Genomic DNA, 20,486 nt, shown 5'->3' on the forward strand with positions numbered 1-20,486 from the left:
CATTAAAAGGCATATGCAGCCCCTCTTGCTTATGACAGTCTCCAAGCCATGCAACACTTTATAATGTACAAAAGTGCTCCTCAGCCTTGGTCCGGGAAGCTTTTTTTGAGATGGATGTGTGGAATAACCTCTTGAGACTGCAGCCTTTCAGTACCTGAGAATAACAGAAGGGGGGAATAAAGTGTATGATTTTGGCTCACAAGGAACAGGGGTACCTCAACCCATTTTTTGTAATAATCATTTACATTTTATTTACATTTATTTATTTAGCATTTATTAATCCACTCAAAGGGCTGTGTGTATGCTGCTGCAATCTTATGAAATAGTTCACAGCTTAAATACGATCTTGGGGTATTCCACTAAATTGAAACCTGTATGTATACACACCATCCTGTTAGTCTATAACAATTCAGACTATACCTTGAAATAACATGTACGTCCAGGAGACATTGGAAAAACTTTTTTTTCTACAGCAACAGTGTTGACGTTCCGACACAAATCAAAGACATGTTCTGGATCAGAACTGTCCCTGCCCTACTGCAGTTGCCATGGTGACAAATAAAACTTACATTTGGCTCATTTACCTAAAGAATGAATTGGTGAACTGTAGACATCATGAATTGCAGACGTTATTTCAAAGGAATTTTACTCATCTTGGATTTACCCTGACACCGAAACAAACATTGCAACGGCCAAATTGCAAAATGAAGACTGAAGCTGCACTCACCTGTATCTTTTTACTGATTGACTGCAATAAGACAGCTTTGTCTGCTGACACCAAGGGATTGAAACAGTAATGCAATGGATCTGTCTAACAATCAGTGCCCTTATTCTGCCTCCAGAGCCCCAGGCAAGGTATTAAACCAGAAATGTGCAAACTGTGGATGTCAATCTGCAAGTGCAATTCTAGCTGTGTGTTTGGGCAAGGCTAGGAGTTATTTGCCTTTATCACACTACTGTAACTGCCATGGTCCAGCCACCAACAAAGGTTTTGGCCACGTAAAGCAGAGTGTTTTGCTCTGATGAAAGTTTTTCTTACAAACGGTGATGAAAAGGGTCAAGACACACTTCCTTCTACACAAGAGTTCTCTCTCGTCTTACAAGAGGGCAAGTCTTTGAAAGCTCCAGTGGTCTTGCAAGAAAGCACTTCAACTGTACTGTGTAAATACTATGTCACCATGGTCAAAACAAGGAGGGAGGGAACTCAGCCCACCTATAACGGGAATCTCCTCAATGCCAGGGAGTTGTGCATGTGTATGTGAGAAGCCTACATACCGCACATGATTGAGAAATTCATCACGGCTCCAAATACTTTCGCCGGAAATTTTCCCTTGGATTTCAATAGCATCAACATCTATGGTGGACTCAAACATGTCAAACTCTCACCGCACTGACATCCTTATCAGACATTAATGAAGTCGTTTCCTCCACAGGAGTGATGCAAGACTGGCTCAATGTTCTTAACAACATCACACTGTGTTCTTAGTGTGCAGATCCAGCGCCGCACGTGAATAACATGTTTTCTCCCGACTTCACCCACTAATGTAGGCGTAAGTGTTTCACTTTCATTGCAAGAATAAATGCTTAGGTCTGATTGCTAAAGACAGGGAAATATGTGGCTGATTCATTTTTTTCCATTTTGCAAGGAGCTTATTATATGTTTCTGTACACTGATTTTTTTCTAATGAAATTTTGATTTTTCTAATGAAAAAAACAGCCTTTCATTTTTGTTTGTTTAGATATTTCTCACATATAAATAAACCATTGTCCAACAGTTAATTTTATTTTTGTTAAAAAAAATGTGCGTATTTAAAAGTTTGTGGAGGTGTCAGACTAAATACGGGACATTGGCTCTTGCTTGTGCTTTGTTTCACTAATTAAATGACGCATTCTTGAAACAAGTTTGTTTAACTGTAGTCAGTGCATTTGGATTGATTGGCCACATATTTATTTTTGATTCTTGGAATCAGTGAGCGACAGCACCATTCTAAAATGTAATGTTTACAAAACTGTGACTAATCGGTGATGCTCCTCCAAAAAGTCTGGCCATGGCTAAACCAAACATATGATTTGTTTCAACGCAATCTCCGGTTTCATCGGATTCGTTTACACTGCTCACAATATTACTATGACTACCAATACAATAAATGCACTAATAACCGTTGTTATTCTTGCAATAAATTTAAAGTTAAGTAAGGTTTTCTGGGAAATAACGAACTACAATGTTGTTTCAATAAAGACTTGACTCCAGAGGTAAAACAAACAGGTTTGTCATCGGATGACAATCCAGTTGAACATGATTCTCATGCACTCTATCTGCAGCATATACAGGAAACACATGTATCAAATACTACTAGCATGAAGAGGATTTATAGCGAAATACCACACAGCAGCATGAAAAATTTATAAAAACACAATAAAACAGGAAGATCCAGCTAAATCACGCAGCAAAAGTACTAATCCCACAAATCCCACAAATTGTTTTTTAACAAGCAAAAGCTGTTCATGCTGAAATTACGCTGCTGACCTCATCACCCTCTTGTGGTGAAACATTGTTACTGCGTTTCACTGCTGCGGGAGCCACTGTGAGTGACTGTGCGGGAGAGAGGGAGGCACATTCTGCTGCGTGACAACATGAGGACCTACCCAGCTGCTGGAAGAGCAGAGCCACACTTTTCCCTGTCACGGGCAGGTTGCTGCTCAGAGGGGTCTGGATCAGCTGCCTGTCCCCTGCTCCCAGAGAGAAGAGCTTCTGTAAGAATGGGAAAAAAAAAACAGCCAGGTGGGGGTGAGGCAAATACCCAAAACAGAGATGTGCAGCTGTGAAGCAAACGGCAAAGTAATTATGCCCTCATTAGTGTGACCTTTTCTTAAAATCAACAGCATTAGTAACGTTTGTGAGTGTGTGTCTGCACGTGCACGTGTGCATTTGTGTGTGTGTGTGTGTGTGTGTGTGTGTGTGTGCGCGTCAGTTGTAGTTTTCATCTGAGCAAAGAGCACAATGTGAATTTGATTTAATAAGGATGGCTTCCAATACACAACCGCCCGCACTTGGGCCCGGATTCACAGAAGACAAAAATGATTTTCTTCTGAGTGCACGCGACTGTTTCTCAGCCAAGGACAAGTCACATTGCTCAAACCCCACTCTGGTTTTACATAATAAGTACCAGCGCAAACCAGATTCCAGCCATTGGTCACCTGCTTTAAAACAAGGGAAAAGCAACTATGATATACTGTAGTACAGAATGACTCATATTATGCTGTGTGTGTGCTTTTCAGCATAACTTCGCCCAATGAATAAAACACATGCTACACAAGCCTACACACATACCACCGACCGCAGGATTTAATTTGCTTTTGAAATTAGGCCTATGGATTACGCCACCCTTAGTTACCAGGATGTTGACATAACCTAAATAGCACAGGCAGAGCACAGCACGGTTGGAGTTCGATGGAATTAGCTTAACCTTTACGCACGAAGGGGCAAAAGCAAATAAAAGGCACGCTCGGTTTGACTCCCCGCTGCTGCCCTGTGAGGTGAGATGGGCAATTTCAGGGAATTCAAGTCTCCGTTCTTGAAAACCAAAGTGGAAAGAAGCTAATTTTGAGGAGCCTCCATAACTTACTCCTTGAGAGTGTGTTTCCACAGAGACAGAATGTGTCCCTTTAGTGCCATGATTCCTTGGATTCTTTTGCGTTACCATTGGTGTTCGACTCCAGTGATTTATAATTCACTTCCTATTTGATCTGCGCATTGTCCTTTGGTGCGGACAGAAGGAATAATGGTTTCAGGAGGAATTTTTGAAATGTATCTAACTGTAAATTACACCAAAATTGTGATTGTCACAGGAAGAGTTATTTCGCTTTTAACGAGGCCACATTCTTTTTTTTTTTTAACAAAACTAACACCGAAAGAATAAACAGTGTTGTCTTTTTCAGTCTGTTTTTAACCAAAATTCAGTTTTTTTTTTCCCCTTTTTCCCATGAACGGAAACTCTCTGCTGGGGATGTTTGTGACAGACGCTGTTTGAAGTGGCTGGCACCAATGAAGCAGAGCCGAATTTTGAAATTGAGAGCACAAGTGAATAATCCCTTCTCAAGCAACTGAGCCCTTCCTCCTGTGTGGATATTTAATGACGTGTTCAAGATCAGATGTCTATAATAACGCAAGCCAGGGGCATTATGATAGGCACAGCAACAAATGTGTGTGGCTGCCATGCTAACTGCTATGGCACTTTCACAAAGGAATGTTTTGTGAGCTCATAAAAAATAAACACAATCGTAATACTTCTGGATTAGTCACGAACCACACAAAGTTTTTCTTTTTTTTCCAAGCTATTCAATTCCCATCTGAATGAAACGTGAAATTTCTGAAAACGCAGGAAAAAAACTCTGATTTATTAGCTGCTTGGTTTGTCTTTTATTTGAAGAAACAAATCCAAGTGTCGAATTAACCCTGGGTGACCTCGAGTCTGGGGTGGAATTCTATCTGTCTGGCAGGCAGACCACAGGGATGATGACGGCTGGACTGGGACCCCCCTGCAGAAGCGGGTACTTTTGGAACCGCTGGGTTTAGTGTTCCCTCACCTGGGACCCGCCGGACACCGGCACGAGGCATGTGAAGAGATTAGCCACCAGGCCCTCCAGGGGGAAGTTAAGGCTGTCGATGTAGACTGTGTAGATCAGGCCCAAGCACCCCTGTGAACCATAAAGGAGAAGCCTCAGCCAACCCGTCCCACAGATACTGCCTCACGCACAGACACACACATACTCACACACAGACACACGCGTAACACACAGACACACGTGCATCACACGCACACACGCATGTACACGCATGCACACACAAGCACATACACGCACACGCAGGCACACACAGACACAGACAAGTGAGTTAGTGGATATAGTGGAGTAGAAGTGGGATATGCTGGATCTACTAGCTCCGATCACATCCACAGCACAGACTGGGCAGTCTGGAGTGCAGGAGTTCTACTGTACTGAATCAAAGGCTGTTCACAGCGTAGTGATCCATCTCTAGGCACAGCCAAGTTAATGAAACTAAGAATTACAAGAACTGTAATTCCAGTGAATCTGGATAAATAACACAGTATCCACATATACACACACACACACACACACACACACACACACACACACACACACACACACACCCCTTTTATATTCTCATTTCATGACATTAAAAAATCTAAAAATAAAAAAGTTACATAAGATGAAGTGTGTTGTTTGAAGCCACATGGATCTTACAAAATCAATGTAATTTTCAGTGCAGGTCATGAGGACTGACAGTAATATGCTGGCAGTGGGGCTGGCTGAGTTCATCCATCTGACTCTGAGCCAAGCACAGAGAATTCTAGAAAGCTGTCCATGTCACCTTTGACATCTTAAAGCAGAATTACCTATACTTCATTCCATGAGAGATAAAGGAGGTGAAAAATGAACTAAAATGATCTTTATAATGAGATTTTACACCGCATACCTGTTAAAATATAGATATCCCAAGTTAAGTGTAAATCAACAAACGGCTACAGGCACTGCAGTCTTGAGACTGCAATGAGGAATTGCAACCATATAGTTTACAGCTTTCTTTTTCTAGGTTGTCTTGCTGGTACTGAATCAGACATATTTTCATGTTACCCGGAAAATTTCTGGGAAATCCAGTCTGGACACCAGAATAAGGCTTTTGGGTGCAAAGACTTGAGCGGGATGGATCAGTCCGTTCCCCTCCTCTTCCTCATCTTCATCCCCATCTGTCTCCACCGTCTTTGATCCCTGAAAAACAGAGAACAAACTGTGTGGGAATACTGTCATGTGAATGTCCTCATATGTGTGTCCTCATATGTCCTCATTGCTTAACTGAAAGATGATATTTCATCGATTCCGAAATAAGCTGTCAACCAATGCGATCCTACAAAGGGCAGACGTGTTAATTACCGTTGACAAATAATGGCTCAGAGTTCACAGTGAACTTATCGGAAGAGGTGAGGAAATCAGCCAAAAAAACAGGTACCGTAAATGAGGCTCCTCCCCAAACCAATACAGGAGGTTATCTGAGTTCACTCTTATTCTTATGCCGCTAACACAACCAGGTAATGCAACCTGGAGTAAGAGTGCACCTTACAGAGCTGGTCCAAGAGAGAGCAGTTTTGCATAACCTCTTTGGGCACCCTCACAGCTGAGTGCCCCGCCTGAGCACCTTCGCTCAGCACAGAGACAGGAACCCTCACCCACAGACATCCCAAATTACAGCCACCCTGTACCAGTGAGTCTACAGCCCTGAGCAAGTGCTAACAATACTGAGGAAGGTCTTTCACCTTGAGGGATCTGCAGACCCCGGTTTCCAATAGTGGTCAGGTCATCTTCTGCCACAGACTGTAGACCGTCTTCTTCAGACTGCATCATGGCTCCCTTACCTGCGCTTAAATCTTTTCCCTTTCTCCTGTATTACTTTAACAAATTATTGTACTGGTTCTTGAACTGTATTAGTACAACACTTCCATATTTAGGATTACACCGACCCGTTGTTTTCTCCACATGCCATTGCATTGTAAACTGCTGTGGATGAGAGCATCCAGCAAGCAGCTTAATGCAATTTTGAGGGTGGTGGTGATGGTGGGAGGGGTGGGGTGTCCAGACACAAGATCATGTTTCTCTCTCCCGGACAGCCGATTACTCATCTCAGCTTTCGAGCACTCACAATGTTTCTCGTACGATCAGGTCACGGAGGGTCACGGCATGGCATTCCATTCCAGTCCTCCCCGCCACGCGGCGGCGCTACCCACGCATTCCGGTCACATCGGAGAGCGGTGCTCATTCCAAATGTCACAGAGACTCCAAAGCAGGCCGAGACAATACCGCTGCGGATTACAGCGCGTTCCCCTCTCGCGGAAGACACAAAGCCACCTTGTCACAGATACACGTTCTGAGTTCCCTCTAATGCGCTGTCAGTGAGGGAATATGGAATAGAGAAGATCCTGGACTGATATCTCTTTCAAATCCATACCAATCAAAACAGATACTCGGCAGAGTTGAAGAGTTGAAACATTCATTAGAGGAGCTAAGGAGGCTGTAATCTTTACAGCAAAAACAACACAGACGTGGACTTGTGAAATGAATGGCAAATAAATAAAGCAAAAAAAATGGACGTGGTGTCTCCAGTGAAGCAGACATGAGTCCTCAGACTGGAAGATTAGTGTCATTTCTCAGAGGAACTGGGCCAGAGGATTCAGAGCGTGAGTTAACTGCACATGACATTAAAGGGATTTTTAACAGTTGAAAGTCAAAAATGCAACTTACTGTTTATGAAAAATGCTGTTACATTGCATGTAAAGAGGATCAAATGATCCTCTGCCTTTCTAAATGCAATGTGAGCACCAAAATCCTTACAACAACACTGCTGTATTTTTGTCAATAAGCACTTCAATATACTTAGTAAGATTTATCCTTTCAGCTACAGCTTGTCAATTATTTAATATGACCACTGAAAGTTATAGGAGCTTTGTAGACTATTTATGCAGGTAAGAATCAAATTTATGAAACCAAAAAGGACAAGTTACCGTGAATAAAATGTGGGTAGGACATGAAAAGTCCACATGAATTTCTTTATGCAATCAAACACCCTCCCCTATATGGCTGGTGTTATAACTCGGCCAAAGATGTTTTTTTAATACAAACTGAGTGTTGAACAAAGTGGTTTAAAATATGTTCGTTTACATCTGGCAACATTTATATGTTGCAAAAGTGAATTCCCTGCAAAGATGTGTCAAAGGAGGCGATCGTAAAAATAGCACAACTGGAACCCCAAAAGACTCATTTCAGCATACCAAGAATAGAAACCGGCAAATCCATACTTCACTGAGAAATGTAGGCTTACCTCATTGTTTTTCAGACAGAGCACACGGCACATGGGGCATCCCTGGTACCCCACTTCACCGCAGGGACAGACTGGGCACTGAATGAACTGTCCTGTCCTCCTAAACCCACTGCCCCAGGACATGCCTCCATCAAAATGTCAAAGTTAAACTCAATCTACTTTTTCCTCACCTAACCAGGAAGCATCAGCCTTATTTATCCGTTTCGGCCTCTTTTCAAACAGTGCACATTTCAATTTCATAGACTAGATATGGTTTAATGACAGGGGGAAATACATTGCTTCGATTAACCATTACATTCACAATTTATCCAGATTCAACAAAATCTGAACATGTATCAACCAGTGACACAATGGAGTTCCATACTGAACAAAATAAGTGCAACAATAATAAAGACAATCAAGAAAATGAAATTGCAATTATTACTGAAATGCTTAGAATCACTGAAATCACTCAGATACTGTCCTACATAGCACCGCAGTGGTTAGAATGGACGTCCAGTGTAGCAGCACTCAAATGGCAATGAGCTTCAGTGAAGGTCTGTAAAGGTCAGTACAGGCTTTACATGGTGGTTCGAACCCCAGCATAACACTGCAACATGTTTTACTGTCACATCCCATCCACATAGAAAACCTAGTGCCCTCTTTCTTTAATGACTTTTGCAAACAGCACATGATGGTGTGACGTTGTTCCGCAAACTCTTTAATCAAAAGGGTCGATTAGATCCGATCTGATGCACAGCCGAAGGATAACTGAGCACAGAACGCGTAGAGCTTATGGACGGGAGGGAGGACGGGCAGATGCGCCTCTGTTTTGGGGAAGAAAATTCCAGCCCATTATCTCCCAACGTTCCCTCAAGATTGTGACAAAAAAGCATATGGTTGTTTCTGGCAGATGCCCCCCCCCCGGCTAAAATGTATAACTCTCCAGTGATGACAAGTCGAACCCGCAGCCCCGCGCTGCCACATTAGTCAGAGGCCTCTGTCTCGCGCTGCGGTGCAGTGAGGTGGGGCCTGTCACTCCAACGACTCCACGCCCTCTGACCGCTTTCTCATCCCCATTCAGTGAGAATATTCCCGTTCATAATGTACAACATACTCTTTATATTTCACTCTTTTCCACACTTTAGAGTAACAGTAAAGACATCAAAACTATGAAATAACACAAATGGGTTTATGCTGTGACCAAGAAAGTGTTAAACAAATCACGCTTATATTTTAGATTATTTAAAGTAGCCAAAAAATGTTTTTTTAAAAATAGATTTTTTTTGGAAAGAAATTCATAAATAGGCACCAACTTCACTATTCATATTAAAAACAAATTTGAAGCATCAAATTTTAGATCAAAATGTCGTTGAATGCATGTTTTCCATTATCCTAATCAGGTGTGTCCAAATTTGTGACTGGTACTGTATAAGGAAAAAAATGTGCATTTAGAGGGAAAATTGGATTATGTGGAGGAGGCGGGGGGGGGGGGCTCCCATGAGGTGTGAATGAATCTCCCTACAATCCTCTAGTTATTTTCCAGTGTTAATGTTAGCAATGACACCAAGTCTTGCGTGCATCGCGATTCTCGTTTAATCACGCTGGCTTAGACCGCGTGGGGGACCGCGATGTGCGCGGATGAGCTCGCTGATCGCTCCCAGGAGAACGATAACACCAAACAGCTGCGGGTCATCGCGGAACGGCACGACATCTGACCGGGGGAGGGTGCCTGTGATTGCTTGTCGGGGGGGGGGGGGGGCTGTGTAAACTTCAAAGTGCAACGGATGCTACAGCACAACGGCACAACTGCCAGTCAATTATCCATATTTACATTGCTGTGTTTCAGTTTATTCTGCTTCTTTGCTGAGGCTCTGAACCAAGGGAAACAAACATTTGCAATGCTCTCTTGACTGAAGCGGATGTTTAACGTCGCTGGTATGTTTCCTACACAGCGAAAAGAGACCTAATGTACATTCCAGACTTAACGTGAAACAGCTCACGTTCGACGCAGCAAGAACAGATGCAAAAAAAAAAAAAACAGAATGTGATTCACTGCATCAAAATGTGCAGTCTGATTGTTGCCGCATTACCAGGGCAACCAACAAACTATTTTAATTGGATGAGCCCTTTGTGGAGGAACACCAAATCACTTTTTTGTGAAATTAAGGGGTAATTCAAGGACAGAGCACCACAAACACATTACCATTCACTTGGACCTTACCTACGAAATTGTGAATAATCATTCTGAATGCATTCAAATTTGTAACAGAAATCGAGCTGATTAAGAAAAGCTCCCCAGTCGTGCTCATGTGTCAATTTATTTCTGTCAAGAATGGGCTTATGCAGTCCATCTGGGCTGCTGGCCTGTCCTATGAGGAAGTAAAACTCGAGCAGAGTGTCAGGTTAGGGGTACAGCACCAAGAATCTGTAATTATGTCTTGTAAAAGGCAGTATTGCCAAAAAACTCTCCTCTCTAGTGGTCATTGACAAATACTTTTTTTGTTTTTCCAAGAACAATTACAATTAATTAAAAACAACTCAATAAGATAAACACATTGCTGTAACGGTAAAGAATAGACCTAGGTGTGCTCTGATCCACTGAATGTTATATGCTTTTAGATTCCCCCTGCTAATGGAAAAGACACATGCAGAGACATCCTTCTTCTTAATGACATAGGAGTGCATCCTATTTATCTTTGAACTCCAGGCAGGCAACAGGAAATTTAAAGATAAACAGGGCAACTCAGCACCACGGCCTGAGCTCCAGCCAGTCATTTCAAAGCCAATGCATCCCTTAAAGGGTGACACATTTTACAGCTCTGGTCAATTAAACACCATGAAGCAATCAGCGCGGCATTGTATATTTTCCTCTTGAAAGACCGACCTGTAAATTTACAAAGAGATTTTTTTTTTTTTTTTTTTTACGATGACTCAGTCCATATAGTACATTTCAGGAACAGTAAAGTAAGCCAAACGAAGACCAGCTGTTGAGTTCTGATCTCTGGGCATCCGCTTCTCAATAAAATGCTTAATTGAGGTTTTCCTAAAAAAGGCATCAAAAAGCCGCAATACGTCCAGATAATCCCATCTGCGCGCATGTGCACCCAGACAGGCAGAGCTTTGGAGCTACGAAACCCTGCTCTACTGGGCCAGGTTTCCCGCCACATAAACATCTCCATAATTTCAAGTACCCACTGCCCTCAAAACAATTGTTCCAGGAACCCTGTTGTTTCCCTACTTTAAGCATGGGATCACTGACCCCTCAGTGGACCTGACGAAACCTTCCAACAAAAATATGGTTCCACACAACATAATAAAGCATGAAAATAACAACAATAAAAGTGGCAAAACAAAACTGTTGCAACTGAATCGTATGCAATACAGCATTGGCGAAGGAAAGCGTCGGTGGCGTTTTGGCGACATCACCACAACATGTGCGTGTTTGTGTTTATGAGAGCTCCTAAAGCACCCAAACGGCTGACTGACAGCTGAAAGTGAAGAGGTGTTCACTTTCCATCATTCCTCTGTCTGCTGCGGGGCGGTGGCCAGTGGGACGGTGACCAACACCCCTGGACTGACAGCAAGACCCCCAGGCGACCCGCAGTTGTTTTGGTATATGGGGGAGAATCTCATTCACTGGATCTCTCTGCACGTCTGCTTCCCACACCGTCTCAACATGGAATTAATGAGGCCCAGGACACAAACAAACTTCCATCGCTAAATCAACAGAAATGTGAAGGCTATAATTCAATCCTTCCTTTGGCAGACGTTATGAAATCTTGCAAAAATAATGGAATTTATAGCTTCGCAACCTAAATGGGTAATTCTGAGAATATGTATGGAATGCATTTTTTTTATTTATTTAATTTATTCCTAATTAATCAAAGTAACATGTTCTGTAACAAGGTTTCTCACCTTTCGAGCCATATGGGCCCATAGGGTGCTGAAGACAAATTCAGTCAGTTGCATGTCAGAGGTTATATACAGTACAGCTGGGGTTTCACCAGGGCAGGTCAGGTCATGACCCGGGTCCCAACCAGGAAAGGAACCCAGGACCTTTAGGTAGTGATGCGGGAGCCAGGCTCTCATGAGCCCTGCTGGGGGTCAGGCTACCACATGCTGTCAACACCCAACTCTTAAGACTCAATCAAATGACCTTGCGCCCCCCCACAGTTAAATGTAACGACTGGCTCAGATCAGGGGGTCACTGCCAGCACATGTTATCCCCCCAAGTGTACTTTAGACCTGGCCTTTGGGGACTCCATAAAGAGCAGATTATTAGGGACTCCTAAGCAGTTACTCTGCCTAGACTGCGCACAGTGACGACCAGTGGTCATAGAGGAAGGGGGCCAGAGTAACACAGTCATCAAACCTGCAGGTTGATCTCCGCCTCAAAGAAGGTCAGGCAGGAGCAGTAGTGTCTGTTGGAGTCAATGTCAGTCAGCACCACAGTGAAGAAGGTGGGCTGCTTCCTCTCACGGGACAGCTTCCACCCTCCAGGCTGGCAGAACTGAAACAGAACAGACAGACAGACAGTCAGATAAACAGACATAGCAAGGCCATAAGTAAGATCGGTCTTTATTAAAGGCACTGTAAGTGGCTCTGGATAAATGTATCTGCCAAATGACAAATGAAATGTAATGTAATAAATACACTCTGAGTGCATTCTTCCCAAACAAAGGTGAAGGTTGAAAAAAAAGTTGACAAATCACCTTCTCTGAAGGAGCACCATGACCCGTAAAATGTGTCATACGGCAGGACAGCGTGGCAACGTTGAGTGACCCTCACTTAGCCAGGAATCTTGAGCTCTGTCAAAGCTTGAGTGGAGGAAAGTACCCGTGGGATGCCTTATGTTACCTTATTTACACAGCCAACGCCTTTGTCCCTGCAGATTCACATAGCTTTCACATTACCCATTTATACAGCTGGATATTTACTGAAGAAGATTGGGTTAGTACAGCAGCAGCCGAACAATGGTACAATGGCAGTCGACCCAGCAGCCTTTGGGGGTTAGATGTCCTGCTCTTTACTATGCCACGCTGCAACGTCAGGCTTTACAGAGCAGGTGTCTGCCGTGAGGATGCAAAGGGGCAAGGCATGCGGGGCCCATTAATCAAACCCGTCAACGGTCACCACGGCAATTTTATAGAAAGTTCCGGACACTGACAAGGCAACGAACAGAGGGCACTGAAGAAAAACATGAGCGAGAACAAAACATCCAGCATTATTTACCGCACGTGAGAGTTACTGGAAACCACGGAGATGGAGTGTTTACCGCGGTGCCGATAACGGCCCGGTGAGGTACACCAGGAACCCCAGGAGCTGCTGTGCTGGTAACCCCGTCATCGCACGGGGCGGTAATTGCGTCCGCTGCTGACGCCAAAGCGCTCATCACGGACAGGATGTACTGTGCGGGGGCACTTCTACATCGACAGCATCCTCTCACCGCGCGGCAGGAAACTGCACACACTTTCTCAGCACACATCCAGAGCGACAAGGCTGGAAACACCAGCTTTCTGGCGGCCACCTTTCAACAGGACACGTTTTATTAAAGTGCCAGGAAATGGAAATGCTGCAATCAGACCGTGCTCTGAGAAAAAAAAAAAAACACTCAAAATGTTTATTTAAGAGTGAAATATAGAATAAATTACCTTGCCAAACAAGGTTGCTGTGCAAACAACGTTCTGAGTCAGTAAGTTTCTCTCAACCCCTTAAGATTGATGAACATTGTGAGAGAAATGGTGCAATATGAAGTACAATAAATTGGCCAGGCCTCAAGAATGTACTTTCTGGCATACTGATTATCAATTCTAACTATGAGTGTTTGGAAAAGATCAAACACATTGTTGTAAATTGCAGTTCTTACAAGTGTTCCAACAACAGGATAATTAACCACATGGTTTTCATCATTTAAGCGATAAATTCAAATGATTGCTAAACAAACATCAACATTTTTGTCATGTGTGCATTAATTTCTTATACATATCTTTCACATCTTTAGTTCATGATTTTATTCATGATTTCACTTCTAGAACTTATGTTTATCTAGATCTGCAATTGCCAATGCAGAACGTAACCATTGAAGCACTTCTGTCATCAAAAAGACAAATGCAAAAAATGACATTAGGGCATCCGTGATTCAAAATCGCTGACACCACTAAAGTGTCTGATACACACTTAATGAACAATGCACAGAGTTTTGCACATATGTCAAATAAAGCATGGCAAAAATACTTCTCCTGACAGGGTTTATAAACCTGTCAAAAGCCTAACGGGAGACTACATAAAAGTTATTTTCTCCCAAGAAAAACACCATGCTGCTGGTAGTAAGGCAGAGAGTGTGGTATAAACCAGCGAACCCCGCAGTCGTGTAGGAGCCAGGAGGTGAGTAAATCTGTCGTTTTTTTTTTTACTGGACAGAGCCTTGGCAGATGGGCTGTATTTATATTGCTCATTTCGCACTTGGAGTGCGAATTGGCGGTAGCAGTCCTGGATGGAGCTGAGCGCGCTCTCTATGAGGAAGAATTGCGAGTGGAAGCATTGGGGGGGGGCAGAGCCTCACGCCTCACCATGGAAACAGAGAGTGCTGTTGTGCTCCTTTACCCCTGGGAGAGGACCAGGATGTCAGCGTCCACTATCAGACACACAATAACAGGCAGGATATCAGGAAAACCTGTCACTCGGGGGGGAGGGGGGGGGGGGGTGGATCCCAGGACGACTGTGGAAGACCCTGAGCAACTCCAAAAATATTCCAGCTATGCCAAAACTCCAAGTCGGGAAGCAGACACCTTTCCGACGGCATTCCTAGGAAGCTGGGCAGATAAGAGATAAAACAGAAAGGTGACTTGTTTTACTTTACTACAGATTTTGGTCCACATTTTTGGGATTCTGTTATTGTCAAACTCTAGGATGGCTGGAGGGAGACGCTCAAATCTGGATCGTTCTCTGGAAGACCATCAGCAGGCGCACTAAGCTCTTTGTTTGCAACAGTCTACCCGTCCTTGAGCACACGCTCATTTTCACCACATCTTGAAACGACATAACATCTCGAACAACAACAATATTTTCACAGGCCTGGCTGACCAATCGAACCACAGTGTTTTTGAAGTCTTTTTTTTCCCCCTCTTCTCTGTAAATATTAGCTTTAGCTCCCTGGGACATCGCTGGAGGGAAAACATCACAGCTGGGATGAAGAGAGTGTGAGTCATGTGACTGGAGGGTCCCCTGGTGCCGCCTCTTACTGCAACTACATAACAACGAGCAGGGAAGGGGGCCCATGGACTCTTCAGCTACATTACATTACATTCACTTAACAGAAGCTCTTATCCAGAACAACTTCCAGCACAAAAGAACATAAGTGTATACATTCAGGTTGAATGGACAACAGTGTCAGACCAGGCTAACAACACTCACAGACCAGTGACTGTGAGCACATCACTATTCAAGCCCTGCCACAAGTTAACTTGTGCAACCTGACTAGACAAGGGAAGCCAAGTATACTACCATACATCACAGTCACTAGACCATAGAATCCAAAACAAAGCTATTAGGGTCTCTGCGTGCTCCATCATCAGAGAATCACACAGACATTAGCTAGGGCAGAAAAGTTGTTCATCTAACAGCCGTGGCCACTAGAGACAGGTATGGGCAATGAAGAGGACAGTCTGCAGTCTTTTTTTGGCATCTACTGCACAACCAGCTATGATAAACAGCTAGACTCTCTGGCAAACTCTCTTGCATTGTAGCAAGTTATGAGCACATTCTTAAATCAGTGAGTGAGATGATTTATCCAAGATAAAATGTTTCACACTATAATCCACTTAAGAAAGACTTCTATCCAAAAAGGCTATTGGCTTTTCAGATTTTAGAATGATAAACTGTCTGCAGGCTTGAGAAGGAAATTTCATTAAGGCTGTAACAGCTGAATGTATGAGTCTTGGGGTCCTTTTTTGAATGTTACTGAATATTCAAACAATCAGCCACAGCCCCACACACACACACACACTAACACCCCACAAAGACACAATATATACATACAGATATATACTGTATCGACACTTCTTACTGTGTGTGTGTGCATATATATATATACGTGCCCATTGTAGGCGCCTTGTCGTTCCAGAGATGCTTTGACCCAGTCGTCTGGCCATAACAATTTGGCCCTTGTCAAAGTTGCTCACGTCTTTACTCCTGCCCATTTCTTCTGCATCCAACACTTTGACTACAAGAACTGATTGTTCGCTTACCATCTAATCTAACCCAGACCTTGACACTCGCCCTTGTTTGGAGATCAACGTTATTCGGTTCACCTGTGAGTGGTCATAATGTTTTGGTTCATCAGTGTATATACACACATAATATTTTTATATGTACGCGTGTGTGTGCGTGTGTGCATGTGTGTGTGTGTATGTGTGTGTGTGTGTTTGCATATGTATATATGTATATGTATATATCATCATCATCATCATCATCACCACCACCACAAGAGAAACAAGAATGTCCTTAATAGTAAAAATAGTAAATCCCCTACAGACAGTGCACAACATACTACGTGGACAACCTGTCGGGAAACACCTGCTGGAAAAGTTCCATTTTTTCAGTATTCCATTTGAATTCCAAATATTTGCCATTTCCTCTTCAGATCAGTGCTTTCCTTCCAGAGCACACCGAGCAGGTCTGTGAGATGTGAAAGAGGGAGGAATTTCATAGACCACTGTAGAACAGTCTGATGCGGTCCAGCCTAGCATTGTTAAAATCACTACAATGAACAATAAGTTAACAAAGCCCAAATGAGCCAAATCTAAAGTGCACGGATGCTACACTTTGAAAGGTCAAGAGAAAGATATTTTTGGCATTTTATTTTTTCAGCTTAACAGTTATATGCTGATTGCCGACCCAGTGGCTTCACCTCAGTATGATATGAAGACTAATGTTTCATTTCTGTCAGACAGAAAACAATAGCCAACCATTCAGCCAGTTTATACAATCACTGATAATGGAACTCTCTGTATTTTTCCGTGACAAAGTATGCGGTCACATCCCGGCTAGCAAATGAGCTAATGCAAAACACGGTGGGTAAATCAGCCAGCTTGCCACTTGTAATAAATACATCTAAGCTCCTCTAATGCCTTGTTCCTTTTGATCGGTACACAGCGACACGATTCTCCAAAACATCAACATTGCGCCACACTTGTCCACGGGAGAGATGAATGTCCCTGTTCTGCTCTCCTCTGAGAATCTGACGCAGCGTGCATCCTGATACCCCCTTCACCACACAAACATGCACAGCGTGTCCGATTGCGCAAGCGGAATGGATTTGTCTTTGGGGGTTCCTCTTCGGTGGAGATCCAAATTCATTCTACCTTTTGACTAACACTCTTTACGACGTCTGCATTGTGGAACTGGCACACACATACATGAGCTACGAGCAATGGCCTAAACCACAGGATGTGGGCAGACTCTGTGGTGCTGTCCATTAGCGTTTATTCTCCCACTCCCCACAGACAAAGCATTGACCCATGAACATCCCATAACACCACATCATTTCTGAAGACATCCAGGCCAGCCAAAAAGAAGACTTACAGTATATCCACATGCTCATGCCATGATTACAGCACCTTGCAGGAAATGATACATGCTCCAGGTCATTGACTGAAATAATTGTTTGGGCTGGAACTGCTTCAGCAGCACACCCTGATGATAATTATGCTGACAGATGTGGTGATGTATTGGGAATAACAGCATGTTGTCACACTCAAGGTGATACTTATTTGAAGCAATTAACACTCAATTTCACAATATCATGAGGAAATTACTTTTGAGGAAAAATACCATCTACATAAGTACAATCTACCCCATGGAAAGTTTCTTGAACTTTGGCAGACATTGTTTTGATAAAAACCGATTTCCACACCTGGCCATTATCCATTATTCACAGGCATCAAAATGACATCAGCTGGCATTTCATCTATGCAAATTTATAACAAATGTACAGAGCTCTGATAGAACCCCTTTTCAAAGTAACTCCACTGTAAATGTACAAATTCATACAATGCACATTCTACAACACAGTCTCCATTATTTTATTCTTATTGACAAATGTCAAATAATTTCCAATGTCCACCGGGGGGGGTCATCTCCAGTAGTGGAACACATGGACACATTTGGGTTGTTGCAAACTGCCCTCTGTCAAGGTCATCCCAAGCAACTTGAGAAGCCATATTTAACATTTACTCTCGACAGGGCCAGACACAGCAAAAAGGGCACATTAAACTGCACAATAAATTGTACTTGCAGGTCTTGTTGAGTTTGTAAGGTCAGCCCACCACCACCCAACGCACACGCACACGCACGCGAGCGCGCACACACACACACACACACAGTAGAACTATACAGTTCTGGATCATGATATCCAAGGTCCAGAGGGAGACCAAGATTCAGACCGGCTTCACCTTGATCTATTAGTAGTGTTTGCATGGTGTTCAACAGTGTTTTCGGGGACAATCAAATATAGCGGCAGATGATAATTTGCAGCATGTCCTGTGGAAAAAATAGAGACATCTCAAATTCTAAGGCACCCATGACTGGGAAATCATAGAAAACCGCCTCTATTTCATTGGCAAGAACAAACTGAAACTGCACTCAACCGGCAGTTGAAGCCTTTGTTAGGGTGTTTAAAGGGAGGCACCTGTTTCGTAATTGCAGAGATTCAGAACCTCTACATAAAAGAACACCATGGACAGCACATCAGCGCAAAAGAAAAGAACCAATCTTTCTGGGATGACCCAGTTATTACCAACGGTCTTATATTTGCCGAAAGTACCAAAAATCACACTTGCTCGAGCGGAATCCCCCTCGATTTCCAGCCGCTCTCAGGAACATGCCGTCTTTCGCCTGCTGAAGCCGAGGAGCGGCGGGGGGAGAGAGAGAGAGAGAGAGAGAGAGCGAGGACTGATTCTAGGCTCAGGTCCAGATACGCAGGCAGCTGGCAGGTCCCGTGGCAGGCCTGCAGAACTCTGGCTCTTATCTGCCTGGAGTTGCAGAGTGCCGGGAGCAACAGGTGCGCTGATCCCGCCAGACAGGGAGCTGTCAAGCGACAACGGTGCGTCGGGCAGTTCCAGATTTCATAATGTCGAGGTGTAACTGAACCTGCCCCCCCTCCCCCGATCCCTGCCTGTTCCAGCATTGTTGCGGAGCAGCCCAATGGCGAGGCCAAGTGTAGTATATTTCCCGTCAGGCTTCAGCTGGTGCCAGAAATATTCATGAGGGATCTGAGGCCTTGATACGTGGCTGATGGGGACACAGTGCTTTGATCCAAAAAGGAGAAATCTAGAACCTTCCACGGGGTGGGTTTAAGGGTTAGAAGCCTTGTCCTCTAGTGCCTACACAGGTGGGAAAGTCACCAGAAGCTTCTTTCAAATAACCCTGAGCAAAGACCCTGAATCGCACCTCAGACAGGAGATGACAGATTTCAAGATTTAGGCCACATCATTTATCCTTGGTACTTTGTTTTCATTCGCCCAATGTAATTGGCACACAGCATATAATAAACACAACGCTACACGACATAGAACAGTGAATGGAAAAAACAGGAGGAATGCATTCAATTAAAATCCAATACACAACAGCAGTGAACCAGAAGGCAATTACAATAGGGCAAAAAACACAGGGAAGTGTTCAGCACAATGAGTTGACTGATCTCAGTTCAGGGCCATCACTCATGGTCTCTCCTGTCTACAGCAGGGTTAGAGAGGACACAGTGTTGTGTGCTACAAGCCCATTTCAAATGAGCGTGCAATGACAAGGCTGATAGCGTGAAACTAGCATATTTAAAGCTGAGAACAAGTGGAGGGGTCCAATGGTGAAGTAAGCATTGCACAAAATGAATCACAGAAACTGTCAACCCAGAGGATGACGTATTTTTGTTCTTAGTAACTAATAAGAATAAGAATTTAAGAAATATAAAAAATACACCCTCTCCAAAAAAAAAAAAACAAATCATGGCATTGTGTGACTAAGGGGACAGAAAGCCATGACTCTCATGGTGTAAAACTAACTTACATAACACTCTGTGTTTGGTTTATCTTTATGGATTTTTGTTTTTCCAAGTTCTTCTCATCTCTTCAGATCTCAGTGATTCCTTTCCCCCCCTCTGGTGGTGCCCGGTCAGCAAATGCTATGAAATAATATTAAGTAGGTGTGGAATAACATGGAACATCACCAGGAGAGATAAGGCTATGGGAAAACATTTTCCCATCCATTCCCATCTCTTGCATGGGCATTGACAGTATCACACTAGGAGGACATGATGGCAGCACATTGCTAGCACATGTTAGCATACGTCTTCAAAATACATGCACTAGGCAAAAAAACCCATCCTGAAGTCCTCCCTCATAGGAAACTTACTTTACTTTGACTGAGCCAACCTCTGGTATCAATCAATGATCAATAACGATCAATAATAGGGAAACTGCAACTTTAACCTGAGAAAGATTTATTGAATTGCTTTTTAAAAGCTCTGTGCATGAAAAAATGGCCCTCCAATGCAAATTTGCCACCCCAGGAGTAGTTCTGCAGAAATCCAAAAGAAGAAAAAGAAAAGGTCATTGACATG

At 43.4% G+C, this 20,486-nt stretch overlaps 1 protein-coding gene across 1 annotated transcript in view; it reads right to left on the minus strand.

The window, feature by feature from the left end:
- The window catches only part of sbf2 (SET binding factor 2), a 111,882-nt gene that overhangs the window by 50,971 nt on the left and 40,425 nt on the right, over positions 1-20,486 (minus strand). Inside the window, exons 3-6 of the mRNA XM_036543284.1 lie at positions 12,246-12,383; positions 5,656-5,790; positions 4,588-4,698; positions 2,647-2,752 (exon numbers count right to left, since the gene is read on the minus strand). Coding sequence (XP_036399177.1) covers positions 2,647-2,752; positions 4,588-4,698; positions 5,656-5,790; positions 12,246-12,383 — 490 coding nt within the window. The remainder of the gene's footprint in view (positions 1-2,646; positions 2,753-4,587; positions 4,699-5,655; positions 5,791-12,245; positions 12,384-20,486) is intronic.

The sequence above is a fragment of the Megalops cyprinoides genome, chromosome 13 (genome assembly GCF_013368585.1).
Source record: "Megalops cyprinoides isolate fMegCyp1 chromosome 13, fMegCyp1.pri, whole genome shotgun sequence".
In the NCBI taxonomy this organism is placed as follows: Eukaryota; Metazoa; Chordata; class Actinopteri; order Elopiformes; family Megalopidae; genus Megalops; species Megalops cyprinoides.